The sequence below is a fragment of the Corythoichthys intestinalis genome, chromosome 16 (genome assembly GCF_030265065.1).
Source record: "Corythoichthys intestinalis isolate RoL2023-P3 chromosome 16, ASM3026506v1, whole genome shotgun sequence".
Classification (NCBI taxonomy): Eukaryota; Metazoa; Chordata; class Actinopteri; order Syngnathiformes; family Syngnathidae; genus Corythoichthys; species Corythoichthys intestinalis.
Window position 1 is genome coordinate 32,217,173 of NC_080410.1, and position 23,600 is coordinate 32,240,772.

Genomic DNA, 23,600 nt, shown 5'->3' on the forward strand with positions numbered 1-23,600 from the left:
TAAACGCCAAATCACTGCCAGCCACTTTTTGGCCAAGTATGGTCGCATCCGAGTTTTGGACAGTGAACACATTTCACAGGCAATGTGATGGCGGTTCTAATTTGTTATTCCCACGTCTGCACCTGACCCCCTGATGGCTCACCATCTGCCTGACGCACTGCAACTTCTCCATGCTTTGTTTTTAGCCAGTATTCACACATGGACACATTTTCCGCAGCCGTGCCATGCGTTTTCCTTTTCGTTGAAGTGTATTTGCAAAGCCTGAGGAGCGAGGTATAAATGGAAGATGCAAGGAAGTGCGGGGAGGGGGAGAAGGGACAAGTACTGCACCCATCTGTTCCGCCGGTGCAGGTGGAGTCCTATTCACTCAGCTTTATGGGTGTGTGTGTGTGAAGAGGTAGGGGGTGGGGGCCAGGAAGAAAGGAAGGGCATTGAGAAGCAGGCAGTGGAGTGATGGAAGGGCAGGGAGGAAAGAGAGTGAGGAGAGGGTGGGTCGGAGTGTGGCGACGGTGGGAGGGGGCTTTCGGTGATCTCTCTCCTGAAGGGGATAATGGGCGAGGAGCACATTGCAATGGCCGCTGTATAGAACCCTCCCTGCACAATTAACCAATCAGTGGCTGGTTCTGGCAGACAGGAGTGCACATAAAAGAAGAACATTGCAGCAGAGGAGCAGAAGGAGACTGCGAGGAGAACAGGGAATCGAACGTACGCGGAAAAAAAAAAAAAAAAAAAACACTCAGAAACAGAACTCCCCCCTCCTCTTCCTCATCATCCTCCTCCTCCTCCCATCCTTGGACACACCCTGCCGAGGCTCACTGCTTCTCCGCTCTACTATTTTTTTTTTATTATCGTCCTCCATCGCAGAGAGAACGCACCTCTCTTCCTCCTCCATCGTCCTGCAAAGAAATCCCTTCTATTCCTCTTTTCATCCTATAGAGGACCCCCATACAACCTTCAAAGGCTGAGACACCCCTCCGTCAAGCCCCAGTTTGTATTTTTTTATCTTTTTTTTTCTTTTCATTTTTGGAACTCCAGCAAGGAGCTGTGCAAGCAGAGCACCGAAAGAGAGCTGCCGAGCATCCGCAGAAAAGGACCTAGATTTCCTTGTCAGTGCACATCAAGAATGGTTACTGTACGTATGCTTTCCGTGTCTCTTGTTCGGTAAATGTCAGCTGCTGGGGGGGATGCTCGGACTGCATGTTATGTCTCTCGGGCCCCTTTGTGTTAACGTGTGCTGCACTGCTATAGTGCACATGTGATGCAGCCATCTCACAACCGTTAGCGTAATCGGAGCTTTAATGCGAAAATCTGGGATGTTCGTAGGAATGGATGCGCTGTCATTTTCGGATGTTAGGTTCAAGACTCCATGGTGGTCTTTATTCTTTAATTTTAGATTTAAGTCTCGCCGTCGATTAACGGCCATCTGGAATTCCACACGAGAGAGAAATGCCTTCATTTGGGAGGAGAGGCTAGGGGAAGGGCGGGGAGTTTATTTTCTCGACCTGGCGCATACATCACAAGGATGCCGGAGACAAAACACGATGCCTCGGAGGCTGCTCCGTACACCAAGGGAAGGAAAAAAAAAAGGTCGAGTCACTCCGTGCTGGGGGAGGAGACGTTACGCATCCTATGTCTTTGCTTTTCTCAATAGGAATCATTCCAAAATTACGATGTAAGCGTGCGAGGGAGCAACTAGAGTTAAGCGCTCTCCATCTTACTTCCTTCTAAAAAAACACAATACGGGGCGGCCATGCTTGGGAGTTATAACGGTGAGATGCATGGAGAAATTGGCTTAGTGCCGTGGCCTGTGGTCCGTTTTTTTGGGCGTGTCTCATGCTGGACACCCAGGCCTTTCAGTCCAGCGTGGCCTTCTGTGCACACTGCACTGTCCACGCCAGACTTCAATAAAGTGTCAAAGGAGAGGACATTTGCTTCATAAATGTATTTTGTTTCATAAATTAAGATAAATTATAGCGTGACATTTTAAGAGTTAAGATATAAAATAATTTAACTGCTAGACTTGTAATTGGAGAATTTTCACATTTCCTTTATGTCATCACCTATCATACACTCACAGAGACAATGTGTGCCCCCCCAACTCTTTACCCTACTCTACCCCCCAGCCCCTCCCTCCTTCCCCCCTCCCCCCAACGCACACGCATGGGCCGCAGCCCTCCTCCAACGACGCTACCGCAGTGCCAAAGCGACTAAAAAAGCGTTGAGTCAGACAACCTTTCCGAGGCTCTTACACAATTCAAGGACAAGGACGAGTCGAGGCCAACGTGGCACTGAACCAGTCTCAACGGCTATTTCGTTTGAAAAGCATACAGACAATATATCGCTTGACGATTTAAAAGCCATCTTAATTCTAAATTTGTTTTGCGCTGTCAGGGGACATAGACAAGAAACGTAATTATGTTATGTAAGTGGTGAGCTGCTGCTTATTATATTATTGTAATATTGAAAGAAACAAATGGCAACCGTAGGATGTTCGAGGTTCAGGTTTTGTTGTTTCTGTGTCTTGAATCACCATCACTTTTAACAAAAAAAGCCATTAACAGAATCAAAACGTATACCGTTGTTTTTTTTGTTTTTACATTTTTTAAAAAAATACTTGACTGTAGGAGTCATTGTCCCGCAGCCCCCCGCTTGGCCGCCACGCATACGCACAAAGCGCCACTGTTGGCATTAATATTCATAGTGCCGCCGCGGTCTGTGCAAGAGGGAGAAGAAGAGGAACGGGTGGCTCTTTTGTTTGGGCCTGTCAATACGTTTATTCAGCAAAAAGACTGCTGCGCGTTCTGTGAATGCCTGCAGATCTCGCAGAGAGGAAAGGGGGCACGTGGTGGGGTGAAGGTTAGACTGGACACACAGATAAACGAGAAATGTACTTTTTCATATTTAATGAACGGACAAGGCAGGAAATGAAGATGTCAAATGGCCACTCCCTTTTTTTCAGAACGCTGGATAGCTCCCAGGCTAATAGTATTTCAGTGAGCTGTCGTTTTCTGAAAGCAGCACTCCACAGTCCTTAAAAAAAAAAAAAACTTTCTTCCCTCTTAACAAAAAAAAAGCTCGGCAAAGGCAAACATGGGCGACTCCTCTAGCGTTTTTTTTTTTGTTTTTTTTTTAACAGCTGCCACAATAATCCCTTAAAGTGTGGAGAGTGTGCCTAATGCCCTTTGTTTGGGATAATCCCGTAATCTGTGTTATTTAGACGGCTCATTTACACTTCAGCCGAGCATGCGTTCGATTTGACAAAAGAGGGATGTTTGATGTAATAAGGTGGACAAGTGCATTTGTATAACAGGGAAGGGGTTGTTATTACTGCAGCTGTCATGCACCCCATTTTCATGGTCAGTCTTGCACTTTAACCCTTGATTAAGCAAGTGACCATTTTGTTAATTCAATCACTGCCATTGATGGCAACAGACGTCCAATTCAATGGAACATGGAGGGTGGCAGCGATAATTGAATGCCAGCCTCTGGCAGCCAATGAGTTAAAAAAAAAAAAGATCTAATACTATAAGGATGTTATAAATGAATTAGGGCTGTCAAACGAATACAATTTTTAATCGAGTTAATTACAGCTTAAAAATTAATTAATCGTAATTAATCGCAATTAATCGCAATTCAAACCATCTATAAAATATGCCATATTTTTCTGTAAATTATTGTTGGAATGGAAAGACACAAGATGGATATATACATTCAACATACGGTACATAAGGACTGTATTTGTTTATTATAACAATAAATCAACAAGATGGCATTAACATTATTAACATTCTGTTAAAGCGATCTATGGATAGAAAGAGTAGTAGTAGTTCTTAAAAGAAAAATGTTAGTACAATGTATGGAAATTTTATATTAAAACCCCTCTTAATGTTTTCGTTTTAATGAAATTTGTAAAATTTTCAATCAAAAAATAAACTAGTAGCCCACCATTGTTGATGTCAATAATTACTTACACAATGCTCATAGGTGCTGAAGCCTATAAAATCAGTCGCACCCAAGCGCCAGCAGAGGGCGGCAAAACTCCATAAAACACAATTAACAAGTGAGCGTTTCACTGTACCGTCATTTACATCTGTCTGAGTGGGGCATATGCGTTAATTGCGTCAAATATTTTAACGTGATTAATTAAAAAAACTAATTAACGCCCGTTAACGCGATAACTTTGACAGCACTAGAATAAATACAATTAGAAATTAATCAAATTTGTAGAAAACAAAATAAGAATATCAAAATGAATAACAGACTCTGATTATGGCTGTAAAACAATTCATTTAACCCCTTCAGACCCGCATTTATTCTGCTGGGCAAAAAAAACCCATCTGCGCTGACTTTTACTGGACTCAAACACCAGAACAAAGTGCAATATTTTGGTCGGGGACATTTCATGCTTTTATTGATTATTTTTTGTTGTATTGTTAATGTGTTTTTCAATCCTTTTTGAAGTTGTGTTTGTTCAGCCATTGTCAAAGAGCCAAAAATAACAAAGAGAGCGTGCCAAACCCCATGATTTGATTTCGATGGGTAAAGTTTCATCCAATCATCTCCCAGAAGTGGCAATAGCAACTAAATTCAGTGTATTTATTGGTTTAGAGACGCGAACGCGTCATGTCCTTCAGCAGCAGGCTTAGGTCTGAAGGGGTTAAACTGGATGAACTGGCTATCAATGCTCAGTTTTCGGTGCCACTGATGACACTAGATGCCCAGTCCATTTTGAATGGGAGTCTGGCAAAAATGTTTCACTGCCAAACTTCCCAGTAAAATTGGATTGGACGTCTAACGCCGTCAATTAAATGAGTGCTTTATAGAGGGTTAATGCAATTACTAGTTTTTCAGTTTTTGTTTTATGTTGCTGTTGGGGATTTGTATTTACTAACAACGATGTTTTTTTAAAACAGTAACAAAAATTTGTTTGATATAATCTATTTCTTCTTTATAGATACTACAAAGAATAAAAAGCCTTTACAAGGCAACTGCAAAAATGTTAAGAATGATATTTTCTTTTTACTAAGTGTCACTTTGGATTTAGCCAAGAGGGAAATTTTATATCATTCCTGATGGTCTGTACACGCGTTTCCTTCGTTTCACATCTCACTTTCATTTAGTTTCTAGTGATTCTCACAGTGCGCATAACGTGTGATGACTTCCAGTGTACATCACATAGCCTGCAGTGCTGCGCTGCATTTGGAGCAGAAGTGAATTGGCAGGCCTGTTTACATGCTACTCAAAGGAAAGGAGAGATGGAAAAACAAGGCGGTTTTAAGGTGTAGTCATGCAGCACCTCACTTTTTGTTATTATTATTATTTGTGTTTTTTTGGGTGATATCCGAGTGTAGGCCGCGTGTGAGTTTGGCAGCGAGCGAAGCAAGAGGAGGAGGACTCTTGTGTTTGCGTGCGAGTCTGGCTGGGTGTGCAAGAGGAGGCTGGCCTCGTGTTTGCGTGCAAGTCTGGGAGCATGTGTAGGCGATGCTGATGCAGTAGATTAAATATTAAGGGAGATCTCACAGAACCCCAAAATAGAAGAGGGTGGGGGAAGCACCACTGTGGTGTGGGCCACACAGCACTCGCATAACAAATTGAATTCATTAAAAATCTTAAAAGAGAGGATGTAAGTGAGCATTTGGAGGCTTTTTTATTAGTTGGTTAGCAGGGGATATGCTATGATGGATAGTAGATAGTGCAGGGGGCAAATTAAACAGTATTTCTGGTATCTGTAAAGTGAACATTTTTATTCTTATTTGTGATTATTCATGTAATTATAAGCCTGGCACGAGGGTGTTGCTACAAAGCAAACTCACCATCATCTGATTTCGGATTCTTCATGGATGAAATAATCCCCCAGAAGGCTTATTACAAGGAGTAAAGTATCCTCGAGATAGCAATCTTAATCTCTGATGCTGGCTGCAACTGCTAATCTCTGAGGCCAGCACTTCACACTATTGTAAAATGTGAATTATATAATTTTACTCTTTTTCACTGCCCGAATATGTTCTGTCCCCACCACACTAAAATGCCTTTGTCATATTTAGGACACACGCAGTTGCTCATGTTCCTGTTAGTAGGCCGCGTCACATCACATAACAATGCAATGCTTCAATTGCAGCAAATACTAGCACATTTCTCATCGTGTTTTATAAGTCATGGAAGCACAATAATGACGCCAAGTGGGCATCAGCCTCTCCATGAGACAAATTGCTCTGAAGTATCTTTTATTTTTAGGATGGTCAAACTTTCCCTGCGTACCGATTTTTCCGTCTTATTCCTTTTGTCTCACATGTCTGTGCGTGTAGTGTGCAAAGGAGAAAAGGTCCTACAGGGCGTGTATTTGCCGATATAGGAACAGATGCGAGTTTGGAGTAGGAAAAAGCCATGTAAGGCAGCCATTAGACACAATGCAGTCTTAGAGGGGCGGTTGCCCGGGCAACCTGAGGGGAGGTGAGGCTGGGAGGAAGACTGCAGGTTGCAGTGATGAGGGGAAGAGGCAGGTTAGACGAAGCTATTCATAGATTCTGGGGGAGATGTGAAAGCATGCTACACAATGCATGTATGTGCTTAGAAAGACAACTGAGCGAGGACTCAGAACTCTCCTTCCAACTATCATCACGCATCACAGAATTTGCATCTATAAATTAGGGCCTGAGCAAATAATCGGCGTGCACCAGCCTTTTTACCATCCGCAGTTTTGCTGCATTTTATCTCTTTTAATTCATTAATCCTTTACAAATCAAAGATAATTACATTTTTGATTACCTTTGATTCATATAAATAAATGTTAATTACCATTACCCTCAATAATCCTGCTTCCCGAAAATTCCTTAGAATCTTGCAAGACTCCAGATGAAGTATGACCAGAGTACCGATACATACAATCTAAAGTTAGATAGTGCAACATGGACCAACCATAAATGTGACAGCTAATTGAACACATTCAACTAACAAGGCACAACACAAATAACAACAGCAAAAATTGACACACTACAATAATTCAACAACGCATGTTGCACTGTATTCTGGGAACTTCTGAACCCACATAACCCAAAAAGGAGGAGGCCCCAATGCCCTCGCTAGCAACTTAATCCAAGGCAAAATAGCATACAGTTATGCTTGTTTGAGCCATTGAATATTAATAGGACCTGAATGCATCCTTTACGATGTATTTATTTATTTTCTCTAGCAGTTGAACTTGTTTTGTGCTTGCTCCTTGAACGGAGCAGAAAGATTAGACACAGTAGCAGTTTATTGTAGTAGAAATAGAATTTATATCACGGGGCAAGTGGTGGTCCTCAAAAGTGAACAAGGACAAGTGGTCCTTAAAAATATTGCCAACTGGTCCTCACAATAGATTCAACACGTAACTTGGTTGTTTGGCATCAGAACATGTAGGCAGTGGAAGCCGTGAAAAGTCGTGTTTGGGCACTGTTAATCAATCAATCAATGGTCAATTGCCATATTATACAGTATGTTTAAAAAAAATAATAAAATAAAATGAAATAAAATCAATAATCCGAATTTTATTCACTTTTGTATATCTTACCATACAGGGCTACTATGCAGAATCAATTTGACATGCTACACTTATCTGTTATGTCTTATTTCTTTGAGTCTTCTTAATTTCCAGCAAACTGTAAACATTTAGTTTTCTGCTGGGTACCAATGGGTTATGATTACGGCTGCAACTAACAATTATTTTCATAATTGATTAATCGGACAATTAATCAAATGATTAGTCGATTAATCAGATAAATGTCACTTCTTTCAATTACCTTCATAATTTACCTTGAAGTTGTTTTCGGCATGTTGTGAGTAGCACTGATGACAAAATGGTTGACCATTTCCTTCAAAAATATTACTTTACTACAGCTTCCCAATTTAACTGTAGTCTACAACTGTTAATTAGTCTGAATTGATTGGTTGTTGCAGCCTTATTAAGAAGCTAGTTTAGACAGTAAAATGTATGAAAACTGGCAAGAATGTGAATTGTTTTCTAAAGTAAAAGCAGATTTAACAAAAACAATGAAGAAATCTCATTATATTTAACACTGAGAACTTATAAATGTTTAAATTTTACGAATTTAGACAAGTTGATTAATGATAATGATTAATCAGTTGTCAAAATAGTTGTCGATTATTGTGCTTATCGATTAGTTGTCGATTAATAAATTAATTGTTGCTTGTAGTTAGGATTGGGATTTTATTTTTTTACGACTTGATATTTGCTTTATGTCTATTTTTTACATTTCGTGTCTCAAAAAATGTTTCTTGAACAAATGCTAAAATCAAAGGAAAATAATCGTCAATAATTTGTCATTTTCAAATAAAATTAATATAAAGGGATATACAAGAGAGCAAAAACCTTTTATTTAATGTACTTTTTTAAATTAATTGGCAGAATAATAGTTTATCTATTTTTTTTATTTTGCCAAACATCAGAATCGGCATCCATATCAGTGGTGCGTGAATAAAAATGATCTTAAGGAACTTTTTTTTTTTTTTTTTTGAGCTATCATTTAGCAATTAACATAAAGGTGGACACACAGTATGCCACAAACAAACATAATACAACACAAAATTGAGCAGTACAGACACAAATTGTACAAGCTAATGTTATAAGTCATCTAAAATAATGTGAAAATGGGTTCATATTTCCTACATTAAGCATATGGCGGGTAGAATTTGGGTTGATATTTTCAGGTTGCAATTTGAGGTCGCATCGCGCCAAGAGACTTGTCTTTGGTTTTTATATTTATATCCTAAACAAGTGTGCGGCACAGGAAATGTGGCAATGTTGTGTTTGCAGAAGGCTTTTTGTGCTGGGAACTAACGAGACAAAGAAAGGCGAGCTAGCAAGCGAGACGGGAGGGGGGGGGAAATGAGGAAAAGTGGAGCAGGAAGTTTCGTTTTTGACCACACAGCTGTTACTTGAGAATCCCCCGTGGAACAAATTAAGCAACACAAAGCGGTGCGGGGCAACGCACACAGACACACAAACAGGGTAGTGGCACATGCACTCCTAGTCCACCTGCAGGTACGGGTGAAAAATATTGGTATTCTTCACTGCAAGTGGTTCGGAATGTTGCTAGTGAGCCAACCCAGGTGTCGTTTCCCCCTGCACTATCGCCACTGTCCGTCCCTGTGTTGTGATGTAATGGTGGTTGACCCTAGAAGTGAGCTGGGGGAGGGGCGGAGAAAGGAAAAAGGGACGGTGACATCTGCAGGGCCAGAGGCAGGGAGAGAAAAAGGGGGAGGCAAGCGGGGGCTGTATGTTAAATCAGCCTGAGCATCCATCTCCATTTTAGCAATGCTGATTCCTGACCTTTCCCTGAGACAAGGACAAAGGAAGCCCCTCTTTGTGTGTGTGTGTGCTTATCTGTATGGCTCCCATCAGCGTTTGTACACCACACAAAATGTCAGCCAATCTGACTTCGCTGTCTCCCTCAGCAGATAATCAGCACCATGGAAACCCAGGTGTCCAACGGTCCGAGCGGAACAAGTCTGCCCAACGGCCCAGTCATCAGCACTAACGGCGCCACGGACGACAGCAAAACCAACCTGATTGTCAACTACCTACCCCAGAACATGACGCAAGAGGAGTTCAAGAGCTTGTTCGGTAGCATCGGAGAGATCGAGTCCTGCAAACTGGTTAGGGACAAGATAACAGGTTGGTGTCATTTCTTCATGTGCAGGATAATTTTTGACATTTTGAATCACTAAAACTGCTTCTTCTCAGGTCAGAGTTTGGGGTACGGCTTTGTGAACTATGTGGATCCAAATGACGCGGATAAGGCCATCAACACGCTCAATGGTCTCAAACTACAGACCAAAACAATCAAGGTGAGCAGACCTCAACTAAGGTGTATGTGTTAAAAAGAAATAAATCTACGCCAGACAAAAGAGAGGAAGTGCCGATTTTCATCAAGCAGCTTGAGGGAGGTGACGACAGACACGGCAGCAGGGAGGGAAGAGGAGGGAGGAGGCAGTGGTGAGGAGAACAAAGGGAAGCAGTAGAAAGGGGTGAAAAGGGATGGAGGCAGTCGAGGTCAGAAAGCATACCGAGTTTATTGTGATGGAAATGTCATTAGGAAGCCTTGCTGTGGCGCGCGAGGGGTCAGGCCAGGTTACCCCCATCTGCCTCCAATAGGGGCTAATTAGAGTTCCTTTTTTGTCCTTAAATCAGATGAGGGAAAAGAGACGGCACGTTATTAATTGCGGCCATCCTGTCGCCCGCCCCCTTCCAGTGAAGTTCAAAGATTATTGGGACAAAGTGCAGCACTATAAGAAATTGAATCTCATATTGAGCAAAGCAGGTGATTGTCCAACAGCTGCCTGCGGATGAGGAATTAATTCTGACTTATGACTGCAGCTGCAAGGAAAACGTCAACATAGGACAAAAACAAGAAATTGGATTGGTTTAGTTTCTAAAGATGATACATTTTAAAACCACAAGCCACTGCTTCAATAGTCACCACATTTTGTTTTTACGCTGATAACGTGATGGTTGTTTGGGCTCTAGTTTCATGACTCAAATTTTGAACATGAGGCGTGAATAGAGATGGGGAGGTGGGGCAAGTTCTTGTTATATGGGGGCAGCACTAGATAGGTAGGGGGCAGATCTGACAGGATTAGAGGCCATATGGGCCTCAGGCACCATCTGTACTGTAGAAGAAGCAGGGAGAGGGTTAATTATAGGGCAGCCTTTGCTCCCCAAATGTAGCCCCCTCCCCCGTCTTATCCAGAATACCCCCTAATCACAGGACGGCACAACCCTCCTGCTTACACAGTGCGCACAATGGACACTTGGTGTTTGTTGAACACCTGTATTCATTGCTAAAGATATCATTCAAGCTGTTTGATTTGTAAAACTATCCAGAAGGTTTGCAGACGTTACAGCTAATCATGGGTTTTAGAGCGATATATATGAGCTTGAGCTAGGTGTTGAAGGGTTGTCAAGGAGCCCGGGAGCGTTGCGATGCATTTATCCTGTTTGGTGTTTGCTAGTAGGGTTATTCCCCTGGAGGATAGAGACAAAGGAAAAGAGGCAGGGCCTGGGAAGGCAGCTCAGCCTATCTAAGACAACACGCACTCTGTCTCAAACACAAGAGTCACAACAAGCACGACGACGTGCTGAGCTGGGCTATCTCTCAGTTGTGCTTGTACACAACAACATGTGTTGTTTTTTACAATCAGATGTTTCTCTGAAATGTTATGAATGCAGACCAACAGTAGGGGTGGAAAAGTGTTAGCAATAGAACGACAGATGCACCAGTGAAGTCATTAAGTAACACAACACTTAAGGGTTTATACTTCTGTTGTTTTAGAGTTCAGTGTTAAAATAATTAGCTTAGTTATTTGAATCTGGAATAGGTATTTATTGTTTTATCTGTGTGTTTTTTTTTTTAGGTATCATACGCCAGGCCAAGTTCGGCCTCTATTCGTGATGCAAATCTTTACGTCAGTGGACTCCCCAAGACCATGAGCCAGAAGGACATGGAACAGCTCTTCTCCCAATATGGTCGCATTATCACATCTCGTATCTTAGTGGACCAAGTTACAGGTATAGCCTTATTTTATATTAGCACATGTGAACTCCGTTTAGCTTTTACCATGATTATTCCAGACACTGGTCCTGGATGCCAAGGTAGTGACATTGGCGTGTCTTCTTATTCGGAGCAGGCATATCACGTGGAGTGGGCTTCATCCGGTTTGACAAACGAAACGAAGCGGAGGAGGCTATCAAGGGTCTGAACGGACAGAAGCCTCTGGGCGCAGCCGAGCCCATCACCGTCAAGTTTGCCAACAACCCGAGCCAGAAGACGGGCCAGGCGTTGCTGACTCAGCTGTATCAGACCGCTGCCCGACGCTACACGGGGCCCCTGCACCACCAGACACAACGTTTCAGGTACTAAAACTTGAGCATTCTCACATTCCCCACAGGACTGTCACTCACAAATATAGAAAGAGGCATTTTCAGGCCAAGTTACAGGTCGTTTATCTTTGTCGCACTGGTAGTCAGTTTTAAGGGGAACTTAACTGAATGAATACATTACAAACTTGTCCTTAAAAACTGGTAGGTCTGCGAACAGGTTTAATGAAGCTGTATGCAGTTCTAGGGGAAGCCAACGATGTAGTCTGCCCCTTCACCGGGAATTTGACAATCTTAAATTGCTAGAGTACTCGTTCAAGCAAACTTAGCCCATTATTTCATAACAATGTGAGTAGTGTCAAAATGTCAGTTTTACTCAGAAATTGAATATCACTAATGGCTAAACAGTCTCTACGAGTATTATGCAACGTTCAAACCCTCAACGACACAGCATTTGACTCATTCTTTTTTTTTTTTTAATCCCTACAGCAGTTGTGGTCTAGACTATATCCTCAAAACAGTTCGTGACCCCATCAGTTTTCCTTATATTAAGGGAATTGCGTGGTCGAAAAATTCAAGTGTGCATAATCTTAAAACAATATCTTTTTGTCTGATTTTCTTTTAAACTGCAGCGTGATCCCTTCTCTCGGAAAGGGACCAGATCCAAATAACAGCTCAAAACCAATGTAAGAGAACAGACTTTTACCATAAAACACAACTTTCATAATCACTGCTATTCATGCTTACCCTTCAGATTTTGCTAACACGTTACTGGGATTGTACTATATACTCCTAGATTTAAACTGCTTTCGCAACAGAATATTCTTCAGATTTGGGATGAGTTTTAAAGAGTCCAAGAGGCAATCTAAGATTGGCTTTCTGTTAACAGTAGAATGTTCAAAGTATGCGTCAAATCTCTGCAATGGAATCCATTCTGGCAATTCAACAACAAAGTCACAGCCCAAAGAATATTGGATGCCCTCTGGAGGCCAGCTGGCAGCAGTTTGCTACATACATGTAGACTGAAAGGCCAGCCCTGCCTTGTAGATTTCCTAACTAACTTCTCCATCCCTTCACTCTCCCTCTTGCGTTGCAGACTCGACAATTTACTAAACGCCAGCTACGGAGTCAAGAGGTAAATGCCAAAAAAGGTGTACTTTCAAAAGCATCCATGCTAAAATAAAATCTCAAACAAAGTGCCCGGAATACCATCTGCTAACTTAGAAATGAGACAACAGCTTGTAAGAGCAATCACGCAGTCCCATCATAGCAGGGTATTCTGGCATGGCTTTGTTTAAACTTTATTTTTGTTTGGTGTTATTTTAATCGATCGAAATAATTTACGTCTTTATTTCCAAACTAACATTGTCCTTTCAGTTGCTTTAATGTCCCCTTTTTTCACCAGCATGGACATACCAGATTCCGTTTTTGCGTCTGTTTGCTCCAGTTTTTGTATGATTTGACTCTTAATTTGCTTTTCATCCCTCTCTAGGTTTCTGTGTTTCGTTCAACACTGTGGTTTCAGTTGAACATTGTGATTCATGTGTTCGATTCTTGCAGAATTGCTTTTGGCCAGCAGAGACAATAAGTAGACTGTGTGGGTGTCTGTGTCTCAGGGCACACACTGCCTTTTTGTCACAAAAGCAGGTAGTTTGGAGCCACTGTGCTGCATATCCACTTAGGATGGGGATGCGTGTCCCCTGACTACTTATCCATCTTCAAACTAAAAGACACATGGCCACCAAAGATAGCATAGAGCAGTGAATGTTGTGTGGAACTTCAGAATGACACCCATGGTAGTTCTCCTACTCTCTTTCCCAGATTCTCCCCAATCACCATTGACAGCATGACCAGCCTTGCCGGCGTCAACCTCACCGGTCCCACCGGAGCCGGCTGGTGCATCTTCGTGTACAACTTGTCACCAGAGGCGGACGAGAGCGTCCTGTGGCAGCTCTTTGGGCCGTTTGGTGCAGTCACCAACGTAAAGGTCATCCGTGACTTTACCACCAACAAATGTAAGGGCTTCGGTTTTGTTACCATGACCAACTACGACGAGGCGGCCATGGCCATCGCGAGCCTTAATGGCTACCGCCTGGGCGACCGCGTGCTGCAGGTTTCCTTCAAGACCAGCAAGCAGCACAAGGCCTGAGGGAGGGGCCATTAGCGCCAGCACCTTTGACCTGCACGGGGGGCTGTTTCAGCCCCTCGTGCCATCACTTTATGTATGGGCCTGGACTGAGTCTCTCTCTGACGCTTTCGCACACAAATCCACATTATATAATCGCAAAATACACACATACGCGCAAATACACTTATTGACACACATTACCAAACTTATCCATAGATAAGCATCCACAAGTCAGAGTTAAAAACAAACACACTAGTGGAGTTTTTCTGTTCTCTTTCCACAACAAGATAGTCCTTTCCTGTCTTTGCCTGGATTGAATTAGAAGGGGTACGTAGCTGGTCTGTTGGGTATGGGGTTAAGAGCTATCTATCTAGGAGACAGTCTAACGAATGTGACAAAGAATGTGTACTGAGTGCTTTGATTGAATTCAGGCAAATGATGAACAAAAGAAAGAAAAAAAAAAAACGATCAAAATTTTTAATGAATATGTGCAATTTACCTAAAACTTTTACCCCAATCATCTCTGCCAGTATCACACTGGATAGGATGTTGTCACTTTTTTTTTTTTTTTTTTTTTTTTAATTCTTGTTATTTTTTTATTTATTTTATTTTTACACTTGGGCATTTTGAATCAGTGACTTTTTTAAGATCCAAGAAAATTAAAACAGTGTTCTCTTATATACGTCTATCGAAAATATAACTATATATTCAATATATAAGGTGGTAATAATAGCCGAATATGTAAGCATTTTCTAAAACCTTGACTACTGTTTCCTGACCTGCTTTGGGCAGTGCTGAGAGTAAAGGCAGTTTCTCTACCCCATGTGAGCATGTTTGCTCCGACCCAAGGCCATTTAAGTGAATTTGCGAATCCGGGACATGGAATTATAATCTAGTGAAAAGGCCATAATACACGGTCCCCAAACCCACAATGTCACTTCAAACAACAAGATAGTACAGTATACTTAACAGAGGTCCACTAGAGTCAAATGATTACTAATACATCGTCAGGGTCGAGTAAACAGAAGCAGAATGTGAACTAAAAACTGAGTAGCGAGGGGATAAATTAGGAACAATCTGATGGGTTTGGGATTGATTGTCAGCGCATCAAAAAAAAAAAAAAAAAAAAAAAAAAAAAAAAAAAAAAGCTTGTTTTTTTGTGCTTTTTTAAATCACTTTACCGGCATCAGTGCATAATTTGCCATGAGATGCTTCAGGCGACTAAAACCTAAAATAACAAATCACGTATTTGACACCATGTTTTTTGCTGGCACGTTACTACACTGAGGCAGCGCATGTGGTCAATCTGACAAGGTAATATATGAAGTTAAATCAGAAAAGATTGACTGACTAATAATTTGGCAGGGCTACAGAGAGCTACACATCAAGGGAGTTGGTATTATTCATCAGTCTCGTCCCCAGGGAGAATCCTCCAGAATAACAAAATTTAGACTACTCAGTTAAAAACAGCAAGTGAGAACTGCCGCTCTAAATAAAAAGACTAAACGCGGATTGCGAGTGTTGTTAAACAGACTATCCCTCATTGAGAAAGATTTGTCATCCTTGAAGCTTTGCTCGATGCTTTTCGGTTTTATTCCTGAACCTTCTATCAAATGACTCTGCAGCTTCCCAAATGCCGCTGAACTTCCGCCCTCACAAAAAACACCTAAACAACATCAAGATGACAAATAAATGTCATACTTGTGCTTCTGTCTACAACAGAAGATGGTATTCGGTTGTTTGCTTCGTTATTCTCGAATAATCTCCGCCCAGTGTCGTTGAATTTGCTAACGGTCCCCTTGATAGAACGTTAAGGCCGACACGTCTACTCTGAAGTGTCTGTCACAGAGCAGACGTGAGCTCTACCATGGGGAGGAGCTAATGTCTTTCGATATCTGCACATGATCATAGATTAAATAGGGTCAACTATATTCAAGACATGTTTGCTTTTTGCTTTTCTAAATGACGCTGTGCTAGCCAAAGAGGACGATCTCTTTGAAAGGATTACATTAGAGATAAATCTATTTTTATACATACAAAGGAACAAGACCTTGTGCTGAATTTTTACAGATTCTTAAGCTTGGGGAAAAAATTGGGACATCGCATGGTTTTATTTGAAACCCTCTGATGTTTGCAGCATGAGAGGGAGGGGAAATGAGCATGCGGTGTAAGGGTGGGGATCTAGGGAAGGGGGCAAAGGAGCACATCAATTTAAATCGCTCGACCGTGACTACCGCTTTGGAGATGAACTTGACAGTTAAGTAAAAAAAAAAAAAAAACAGAACAGAATCGGACGGGAAAAAAATAGGTCAAGCAGAACCGTTAGTGGTATGACACACACATTTTTACTTTGGAGTGCTCAGACACTATTGTGCTGAACTCGTGTACAGTGTTGCTTCGTGTTGGCTCTTTAACTCGTGATTCCCAGATGAAAAAAGGGGGTGCGTTGAGACCATCTCATTGCTCGGCTGATAAACTGAATCGCTGCTCGCAACGCAGAAAGAAAAGGACACGCGCAAATTTGAAATGACAATGCGGCCTTGTGGTGAACACTGAGCACGATTCCCTAGATAGATTTGATTTTTTTTTTTGCCAAAGAGTTTGCTTTTGCAAGTCAGTGGAACGAACACATCACCCCCCGTCCCGATTAATTGCGGTACAAATCTGTTATTTATGACGTCTTTAGGACCACCTCTGTAATTTCACTTCTTAATTATCAGCATCTCCGCTGCGCATATCATTTTTTGAATCCTAAAACACATCACAGCAGCGAGCAAATCCTATTTGCACACATTTCACACAGACGCTAACTGCTAAAAAGGCATATCAGAAACAAGCCGTGAATCATATCACCTCTCGATATATGGAAGCATTGGATGCAGCACACCTCCCCCAACATTTTGATGATCTTCTTTGTCTGAAAACTGATTTGGTCCATAAAATCACTGCACCACTGCAAATACTTAATCTACCATCCGTCGATCTTACCGCCGTTGCTTAACAAGACTAATATGGCTATTTTCGGTCGGGCGTTAGCGCCCAAATACAGAGTTTGTTGAGCGATATTAGGGAGGCCGAGATTGGGGACATCCAATGTATTGCAGTACACCCACAAAGCCTGGAATGGTCTTCTATAGGCAGTCTACTTATGATGTACAGGAAAGAGCCGAGGAACAGGAAAGAGCACCAAACACACATGCGCATACACACACAAAACACAAACACCACTCGAGCGACAACAATAATCACGTTAAAAAAAGACAAAAAAACTTTCCTATGGAACAGTAAGTGCAATGTGCTTTGTTTTTATATTGACTGAGAACAAATAATATATATTTTTAAAAAAAGAAATTAAACGTCACACTGAAAAAGGTTTGCAGAATAACAAAAGGAACAAACGAACAAAACGAGTCCAGATGACTGACGGCGCTCGGACAAGCCGGCTCGTTAGGAGGAATCAAACAAGAGATCTGATCGGTCAAATTTCCATAATTACCTCCTCAGCCCCCTTACGTGCTCTGACCACGCAAGCTCAAACGCTCCGACCGAACAGAGCAATCCTCAGTGACCTTGAAAGGAATACTGTCTAATAGCTCATCAGTTTTTTAGCCCATGTTGACTGAATATCTTTTTTTTTTCCTCTTGTAATTTATTGATTTTAATTGCATATCAGGACTCACTTGTTAAATGAGTGTATTTGTGTTGTTGATGTTTCCATAGAGAACACACATATGGGTCAAGATTATGTTCGGTTGCATTGATTGGGTACGGTTTGTTCTTTTTTCCTCCATTATCTGATTAGTTGCAGTTTTTAAAGTGTATGCCGATTTTAGACTTAGTTAGATTATTTTTGTTCAAACTGTGTTCGATTGTGTTTGTAAAAGTCTGTGGTAGCTTTTGTTGCAACATAAAAATAATTTAAACAGAAAAAATTCAAAATAGCGCCAACAAACTTGTATTATTTGGGCGACTTTAAGCTTGTAGTTTTAACTTATTGTTAACTTAAAAACTATTTATTATGATTATTATTATTGCCTCGTATAAAGTATGTTTTGTGTATATTTATGGTTTATTTTGTTATATTTGCAAGGTAAAAGATTTTTAAGTTTTTTGCCAAAATTGTGGTTACACCATTTTGTTTCTTGGGGAAAAAAAAACAGGGGGACAACTAGAAAAACAGCTTTAGAAGTTCGATTTGGAAAACGTTCTCCATAGTCAAAGAATGCACTGCTATATTTAACTAATTGAAGTGTATAAACATACATGCTGTGTGGTAGATGTTATGCCTTTACTGCCTGTGTTCTGTTTGTCTTGTTCAATGAAAATCTTTTAATTATTTAACCTAATCACTGTCTTGTTTTTTCAACCGCTCAGACAGCCCCTGAGACACGGGACAACCCCCCCTCCGGCCCTTTCAATTTGGGCATGAATCCAGACGGAGGGGCAGGGTTGTCCCTCACAAGATGCTTTCCTGTTAACGCTTCTCGGAAGAAAAAAAATTAAAAAAAGATTTATTTCTAAAGTGCATCTATGTCAATCTGTGCAAGCAGAATGTTTGTTTTGGGCCAAAAATGAGCAGGGTAGCGAGTAAAGCGCTTGCTTAAAGTTGATAAATGAAAAGCAGCAGGAAGGTCTTGTTGTTGAAAGGGGCGAGTGGTTCTTCAGTTTCTCAACCAACTGTATTTTGTGTCTATTTATTTAGAAGAGGGGATGCAGTATATTATTATTAGTGATGTTTTTCTTACATTTTTCCTGGAACGGTAGAACAAAATTTTAAAAAATGAATAAAAAGGTGAAAACGATCAAAGTAGTGGATTACAAACATTCATACATACTTCCAGACATGACCAAATGAGCAATGAGAAACAAACCAACAAAAAATACAAATAAAACCTTTCAGTTTAGTCTAGGATATTTACTACTGGGATTTCAGCTGAAGACGCTTGAAGACTTTTTCATGGAATTGTTTAATTATTTGTACTTTACATGCCGAGAAAAAAAAATAAAAGTTACAAATATGAGTGGGGCCCTATTTTGTTGAACAAATACACAACACTTTCATTTCCCTGATCACAACAAAGTGCCGCCATTTCACTATTAGTGGCGGAAGACATCCAATCCTGTCAAAATGGATTGGACGTCTTGTACCATGGCAAGCCAGCTTGACTTTCGCCATGGCAAGCCAGCCTGACTTTCACCATGTACAAGATACATGGCAAATCAGAATGGTCTTGTTCTGGATTTTCAAAATTGATGCAAGAGGTGGATCTACCAAGGACAAACTGAATCTGAAGGAACCAATCATAGACGCACGGATGCTACACGAACAAAATGCGACACATCCTGTCCGTGCAGAGCCATGTTTGAGCTGCGACACTGATCTCGCCACAGGAGGTCACATGGTTCATTTAGGCGTGAATAGTTACAAGCACAAGCAGTGCTGTAATGGTTTTGTATGGGGGAAAATGGATAAAATTAAGTATCTTAAGTTTTTGTTTGATTATGTCATTGCAGTACAAAATATTTGTAATTGCTAGTTTTACATTTGGAATGGCAAGGTGACAACTACTGTTTTTTTCCCCCCAGAGAATGTCTTTGATTCTCTTACCTGTGGTAGTACATTAAAGATCATGTATAACAATAACTCGTTCCACTTTAAAAAACAAAATCATGCTTATCATTGGACAGTCGCTGAAATATGTGTCATGGGTCACTGTTTACACCTAACATTTTATAAATCAGTGAGCTGTGATGGTTAGTTGTGCAGCATTAGGACAAATCGGTCGGAAAAGGCCTATTGTATGTATGGTTTTCCAAACGACCAAGGGCAAAAAGATGGCAATGATCAGCTGTCAAAACATGAATATGAAAAGCTTTGTTGTGCTTTTTGCTGTTTGAAAGGGGGCTCAGTGGCCACAGCCAGCAGTCACCATTGCAGCAGGCACCAGCAGCTGTCCCCAGCACAAGCAGCAGCATGATGTGCATGATGAAAATAACGTCTGACCTAAAAAAATATATATTTTCATTAGTTTTCTATTTTGTATTTTTTATTTTGACATGACTCTTCAGTCTATAAACATCTCTAAAAATAGGTTGTCATGCATTAACTTGGTGCTCTTTGGCAAGGGTGATCCCCTCAAAGCTTACAAAATCAAGCTATCAAGCACAAGAAAGACGGTGTTCTGGCGAATGGGTAACCCGGTCGAATTGATATCCAAAGCGCAATTGAGCAAGCGCAAGCTCCATTTTACCCTGTAAGCATTTACGTATATGCACGAAAGACTACAATAGAATATTGATGATATAGCGAGATAATGGCTTTGGGACGTTAGCGTCTGATAAGCAGCAAACATGTGGGTCGCCTGCATTTTAAGTGTTTATTGTTCAAGAATGAACATTGACATTATAGCGGTAGTATTTAAATATGTAATATAATGATATATCTAACATACAGTGGGGCAAATAAGTATTTAGTCAACCACCAATTGTGCAAGTTCTCCTACTTGAAAAGATTAGAGAGGCCTGTAATTGTCAACATGGGTAAACCTCAACCATGAGAGACAGAATGTGGAAAAAAATAACAGAAAATCACATTGTTTGATTTTTAAAGAATTTATTTTCAAAATACAGTGGAAAATAAGTATTTGGTCCCCTACAAACAAGCAAGATTTCTGGCTGTCAAAGAGGTCTAACTTCTTCTAACGAGGTCTAACGTGGTCTAATGGAGCTCCACTCGTAACTCGTATTAATGGCACCTGTTTTAACTCATTATCGGTATAAAAGACACCTGTCCACAACCTCAGTCAGTCACACTCCTAACTCCACTATGGCCATTGGCCAAGACCAAAGAGCTGTCGAAGGACACCAGAGACAAAATTGTAGACCTGCAACAGGCTGGGAAGACTGAATCTGCAATAGGTAAAACGCTTGGTGTAAAGAAATCAACTGTGGGAGCAATTATTAGAAAATGGAAGACATACAAGACCACTGATAATCTCCCTCGATTTGGGGCTCCATGCAAGATCTCACCCCGTGGCGTCAAAATGATAACAAGAACGGGGAGCAAAAATCCCAGAACCACACGGGGGGGACCTAGTGAATGACCTACAGAGAGCTGGGACCACAGTAACAAAGGCTACTGTCAGTAATACAATGCGCCGCGCCACGTCCAGGCCCGTCTGCGGTTCGCTAGAGAGCATTTGGATGATCCAAAGAGGACTGGGAGAATGTGTTATGGTCAGATGAAACCAAAATAAGACTTTTTGGTAGAAACACAGGTTCTCGTGTTCAGAGGAGAAAGAATACTGGATTGCATTCGAAGAACACCATACCCACTGTGAAGCATGGGGGTGGAAACATCATGCTTTGAGGCTGTTTTTCTGCAAAGGGACCAGGACGACTGATCTGTGTAAAGGAAAGAATGAACGGGGCCATGTATCGAGAAATTTTGAGTGAAAATCTCCTTCCATCAGCAAGGGCATTGAAGATGAGACGTGGCTGGGTTTTTCAGCATGACAATGATCCCAAACACACAGCCAGGGCAACAAAGGAATGGCTTCGTAAGAAGCATTTCCAGGTCCTGGAGTGGCCTAGCCAGTCTCCAGATCTCAACCCCATAGAAAATCTGTGGAGGGAGTTGAAAGTCCGTGTTGCTCAACGCCAGCCCCAAAACATCACTGCTCTAGAGGAGATCTGCATGGAGGAATGGGTCAAAATACCAGCAACAGTGTGTGAAAAGCTTGTGAAGAGTTACAGAAAACGTTTGGCCTCCGTTATTACCAACAAAGGGTACATAACAAAGTATTGAGATGAACTTTTGGTATTGACCAAATACTTATTTTCCACCATGATTTGCAAATAAATTCTTTAAAAATCAAACAATGTGATTTTCTAGTTTTTTTCCCCCACATTCTGTCACTCATGGTTAAGGTTTACCAGTGTTGACAATTACAGGCTTCTCTAATATTTTCAAGTGGGACAACTTGCACAATTAGTGGTTGACTAAATCCTTTTTTGCCCCATCTAAATAAATGTGTCAAAACAAAGTAGATTTGTTCAACATTAAGCTGCTATCAACGGCTGCGGATACTACTTCGACAAGGGATACCCATTCGCTAGAACATTGGTCGCCTACCAACACTCACAAAGAAAGAGTTGACAATTTAAGAGGTAGTAGTGACTTAATTTATCCCTAGCGATAACTTCACTCCCCAACCAAGATTATATAATTACGGCATGCACATGCAAATAAAGCTCAACATATACATCGTAAAGCGCCTCTGATAAAATACAGTTGAAAATTCAAAAGAGGGCTTCTTTTTTTAAATCAACTTACCGACAAATATGCTTGACAGCCAGCCATTCAAATGAATGGGGTCCGCCCTCGTCGAAGCGATGTTTGGAACTATTAGAGGCGCTATTACACAGAAGTAAAATCGTACAATGGAATGGAGTGTCGCAACTCTCTTTCTATATGGCTGTGTTGGTGGTCATTGATTTGTAGTTTCAAAATGGCATTTTTGTGTGAAAAATCTAAGAGTACATTGTGCAACAACAACAGAAGCTAGAAGTCAAACGAAAAGATTTGCCTTTGACTCCATCTGAGAGCAATGTTTGGTGTGTTCTCTTGCATTTCAAAAAACTCAGGAGTGTTTAAAAAAAAAAAAAAAAAAAAGAAGGATTCAGTCAATTGCTTTCATGACGCGTTCCTCCTCACATGCTGCGATTCGTCGGTCGATATTGCACTGGAGTGGGAGTCAAATTGAAACCACAAACTACCAGAATGAGGCTGGCTTGCCAGGCTAAATGACTAGCGCTGTCAGTGGAACTGAAACACTACTCCCTGGCTTTGGAAAAGGGTTGGGGAAGCCAACCATAAAAGCCAAAAAATACTAAAAGGATCATGGGAGTGGTTAAATCGAATCACAGCAATTTCCTGGTTAAAATGCTTAGAATAGGCAAAATTGCAGTGTGCCAAAGTTATAAATCCCCAATTTCTGGACTGAACAAATAACTACCGTCCTTACATCAATAATAAAATCCCATGGCTCAATTAACTCATTGGCTGCCACTGACAGTGGGAGATGTAAAATGTATTCACATCGATGGCAGTTAATGACTTAAAGAGCATACGACAGGAGAAAAAAAAGTCTTAAATGGCCTTATTATGTGAATTAGAATCATATTTTGAGACGATTCGACTATATACAACAATTTAACAAAGCGCAGATGACGAGAAAGTAGTCTTTTAATCTGCCGGTTAGCCACGTATACCATTATAGGGCTTTAGCGTCCCCAACAGGTGGATGACGTCAGCAGTAGACTGGGCTCATCGGTTTTACTATTCAGCCCATTGAGGGGGAATTATTCAGAACGAGGAAAAAGCGACGAAGAGAGCCGCAAAATGTAATTGTTTATGTCTCTCTCCTCCAATATTTTTACAGGATATTCTTTTTATCCAAGTATTTTTCTCCAATAGCTAAATAAATGGCTTGAGAAGGACCAGTCAGCCCGTCGAGGGGGAACTATTAACAACGAGGAAAACGCGACGAAGAGAGTTGCAAAATGTCATTGTTTCTCTTTACTTCAATATTTTTA

At 41.1% G+C, this 23,600-nt stretch overlaps 1 protein-coding gene across 15 annotated transcripts; it reads left to right on the forward strand.

The window, feature by feature from the left end:
* The first annotated feature begins 578 nt into the window (after positions 1–578).
* Positions 579–20,019, forward strand: elavl3 (ELAV like neuron-specific RNA binding protein 3). Of its 15 annotated transcripts, none has more exons than XM_057817301.1 (8): positions 579–1,132; positions 9,454–9,673; positions 9,743–9,846; positions 11,413–11,566; positions 11,683–11,911; positions 12,508–12,561; positions 12,972–13,010; positions 13,676–20,019. In XM_057817301.1, the coding sequence occupies exons 1-8, from the start codon at positions 1,124–1,126 to the stop codon at positions 14,022–14,024; spliced, it is 1,158 nt and encodes a 385-aa protein (XP_057673284.1). In that variant the 5' UTR covers positions 579–1,123; the 3' UTR covers positions 14,025–20,019. The 15 variants fall into 15 exon arrangements, with proteins under 15 accessions (XP_057673284.1, XP_057673287.1, XP_057673285.1 ...); XM_057817304.1 differs by having other exon boundaries at positions 580–1,132; positions 13,697–20,019; XM_057817302.1 differs by having other exon boundaries at positions 581–1,132; positions 11,686–11,911.
* The last annotated feature ends 3,581 nt before the right edge of the window (positions 20,020–23,600 follow it).

Excerpts from the sequence above, each read along its gene's own strand:
- elavl3 (XM_057817301.1), top strand. Across the intron at positions 11,567-11,682 it reads CTTAGTGGACCAAGTTACAG|CAGGCATATCACGTGGAGTG; the intron begins GTATAGCCTTAT and ends TCTTATTCGGAG. Across the intron at positions 13,011-13,675 it reads GCCAGCTACGGAGTCAAGAG|TTCTCCTACTCTCTTTCCCA; the intron begins GTAAATGCCAAA and ends CACCCATGGTAG.